Below are 3,515 nucleotides of genomic sequence, written 5' to 3'. Positions count from 1 at the left end.
ACACTCACCGGACCTGGGCTAGGACTGGGTCTGGGGGTTCCCGGAAGTCCTGTCCTTTAATCTCTTGCTTTCATTTTTCAGTTTACTTTTAATTCTTTCCAAAGGAATTTGGGGTGCTTAGGGCAGATGCTACCCGGGAAACAATGTGAAGAAACGTTGCTGGGTGAATCCCAGCTCTCTAGAGGCTGAGGCAGGGCATCATCATGCGTTCAAGGGCAGCCTGGACTGCATCGAGAAACCCTGTCTCAAAACACAAAACAAAAATGATAATAATAAAGTTAAGAAATGCTAAGACAGTGGTTGTCAAGCTCTTCTAGTGCTGGAGGTTTTTCTTTCCAGCCATTCTTCCTCAATTGTTTCAAGTTCAGAAATAACCTCACGTCCCTACCTCAGACATTTCACGAGTGCAACACAATGCCTGTCCATTGCACCATCACCTGTCTCCTGCCAATGTGTAGCTCCAAGTGGCTTTTCTATCCCTTCTTCATTTCTGGCTGAGGCTTCAGGTGCTGTGGCCTTGGGACCCTGCAGTTGAACTGAGGATTTTGTTGTGTCTTAGCAGCTGTTGCAGTTCGGTCTGCCCCATAACTGGAAAGTTGACAAATGAGTTGTTTTCATGTGAACAGGAACCATGCTTAGCAACATGAAAAATCTCCCATTTGCCCTTTAAAGCTGAGGCCCAGGACCTGTGAGTGGCCACCAGCCTCCTCTTCTTTTTCCTTATGTGTCCCCACTTAGAGAACTTCCTTCTTGGCTTGTGCAGCTGTATTCCTAATGAGAAAGCTAGGTAGTGGAAGGGAGTCAGAAACGAGCAAAGGGAAAACTTCAATGTGTAAGAGACATGTAAGTGCAGCCCCTTCATTAAGAAGCTGTTGGGGAGAACTTGAGTGTTAGATAATGGTTTTATTTCAGTTGTCTTTTCCCGTGCCTATGAGCCTGTCTACTGTGTGTCATTAAATAATGGCTTGAGCCAGTATGGAAGACTTTCAAGGAGCAAGTGGGCTTCACTCGCCTGCATTTACCCTGCTGATTTCTAATCCCATGGCCTGTGATTGCAAGAGCAAGGGTAAAGCTTGCCTGGAGTGACGGTGGCATGTGCTTGTGAGTTTAAAGATTTTCAAGTACCTGCTCACTGCACATGTCGTATTTGAAGTGGGAGGGTTGGCGGTGTTCTCCTTGGACACAGATGGCCCTCCCAGCCAGAGCGGGCTTGTGGAACTAGGGCTCCTCAGCCAGAGCATCTCTCACTGCCAGGGGTGTGAAGGTGCCGCTCTGTTGGGACACTCACCCTCAAGTGGATGTTAATGCACTGAGACACTTTTCATGGTGGATGCTGGGAAGAGCCCTTAGTCTCAGGCGGCCTTTGGTTCTGACTCCCGGTCATGTCACCCATAAGGAGCATTTGAATCCAGCCAAGTTAGTGCAGCCTGTGTGAAGTGCCCTCCACCGTCCCTCTTAGTAATCACCCTGTCTGACTCAGGGACTTTTAAGGTAGAAGCTGCAGGCTGTGTGAGCAGGCACTGAGCTGCAGCTGAGTATAGAGCAGTGCTCGTGCATGGTACGCAGGGCTCGAGGTTCGATCCCAGCACCTCCACTGTGGGAAGAATACAAAATGAATCAAACAGTGGAGAAAATAGTAAGAGGAACCCAGCTCCCAGCTTCAACATTCATGGGAAATAACCAGTTCTGTTTCCCCTGACCCTCAGCTTGCTTGGGGGGGGGTGGTCTCTGAGTCCTCATGCTCATCTGACCCTCAGAACCTCCTGCCCAGCTCCTCTAGATGCATTAAGACCAAGCACAGCAATGTGCCACCATCAAAGTGAATAACAATTTTTTAATAGCATCCAAAATCCACTTAATGCTCAGATTTTTTTTCCACACAGTTGTTCTGGAAAACAAAGCAGTGTATTCAGGGTTCCCAGGGAATTGAATAACCTGGAGGATGCTGTGGTCATTTGGAGACCACCATCAGCTCGCTGCAGAGACGATTGCTGTGTCCTCCTTCTGCTGTGTGTGCTGTGACATTAGGCGGAGGGGATGACTTCTGGTCTCTGCCCACCCACTGATGCCTGTGAGCTCAGGATCTAGTGTCCTCATGCCAGGGGCTGATGGCATGTGGTGAGCTAAACAGTGTAGCGTCACGGAAGAACTAGATTCCATGTGCACACCCACCTGCAGGCTACAGTCCACTGAGTGTGTGCAGTCCCTAAAGCTGCCGAGTTCACACTCAGAAATGTGTAGCTGCTGTGTTCTCTGAAAGTAGAACTCTATTAGTTTTGCTCCCAAAGATGGAATAGGGCTTATTTTCAGGGGATGTCTTATGTTCAACCATCTACATTTACTCAGAAACAGTACTGTCATCTTTGAGAATGTCATCGTAACTTCCCAACCTCAAATTCTGGGAATTTCTTGTGACTCCTCTTCCTGAACAACCCTTGGCCCAATCCCTCCTGCCCAGCAGGAGAGCTGTCCTGGATGCATGCTTCTTGTCCATGTAGGCTGCTGATCGTCCATTGTTATACACAGGGTGCACTGAGATAGGAAGACTCAGGGTAGATGCAGCCACGTCCGTGCTTTATCAGTTGCGCACAGTATCCAAGCGTCATGTGCATGGTGTGGTTAGTCTCTCGCTAGTGAGTGTCCAGTTCATCTGTTGAAAGTCTTTACCTCTTGTGCAAAGGTGTCCACTTGGGTATTCACAAATACATGACTGTAACTTATATTATCGTTTAAGTATCGATGTCAGTAGTAACATTATTATTTTATAATTCAATATGTTTGTTGTGTCTTGTAGCAGACACTTGAATGCATCTGTCTGGCTGGCAACTTTAACTGGTAATTTTAGGGTAAGGCTTATATTACAAACATCCTGAGTAATACTAGCGTTTATTTTCAGGTAGGTCTTAGTTTTGGGCAGATGCAGTGTTGCATGGCTGTGGTATAGGAATCGTAACAGTAGAACTCTTCCTTCCTGAGTAGTTCTCCACATGGGGCCCCGAGCCAGGGGACTGACCTCTAGCTCTTTGCCTTGTCAGTCAGTGCTCATGGTGCTGCCTGTTCATGAGTCCCCTGTCACAGATGAGTAGGTTCCAGACTGTAGTGCAGGGAGGATTGGCACTCATACCTGGGCTGAGCCTGTGCCCTGTGACCTGCTGTGACCTTGGATGTGCCGTGGGTGGCTGGCATGTTTGCATAGTGACCTAAACACATTGCATGGTAGACCCACACGTGCACACAGGGACTCCGACTGGGTGTCCAGCTCTGGCTTCTGTGTCTTCCAGGAGGCCCTGCAGAGGTACCACACACTGTACGACCTCTCCCGCTCAGAAGAGGGGGCACTGCGCAGCCTGGCTGTGAGCATGTGTTTGGATGGCCAGCCTCTGGCCATGATTCAGCAGCTGCTTGAGGTGGCTGTTGGCCCCCAGGACTTGTCCCCCAAGGACATCGTGCGAAGTGCCATCGAGCAAATAATTTCTGCATTGAGGTAAGTTCTAAATTAACCACTGTGGGAGAAC

The 3,515-nt window shown here is 48.7% G+C and overlaps 1 protein-coding gene across 3 annotated transcripts in view; it reads left to right on the top strand.

Annotated features, from left to right (window-relative positions):
• The window catches only part of Nbas (neuroblastoma amplified sequence), a 244,270-nt gene that overhangs the window by 204,426 nt on the left and 36,329 nt on the right, over positions 1 to 3,515 (top strand). For all 3 annotated transcript variants that reach the window (XM_023702419.1, XM_023702418.1, XM_023702420.1), the window contains exon 46: positions 3,282 to 3,484. In XM_023702419.1, the coding sequence (XP_023558187.1) occupies positions 3,282 to 3,484 (203 nt within the window). The remainder of the gene's footprint in view (positions 1 to 3,281; positions 3,485 to 3,515) is intronic.

The sequence above is a fragment of the Octodon degus genome, unplaced genomic scaffold, assembly GCF_000260255.1.
Source record: "Octodon degus isolate 3935 unplaced genomic scaffold, OctDeg1.0 scaffold00151, whole genome shotgun sequence".
Lineage (NCBI taxonomy): Eukaryota > Metazoa > Chordata > Mammalia > Rodentia > Octodontidae > Octodon > Octodon degus.
The sequence above is the reverse complement of the archived record's forward strand: the minus strand, read 5'-3'. Positions and strand labels throughout refer to the sequence as shown.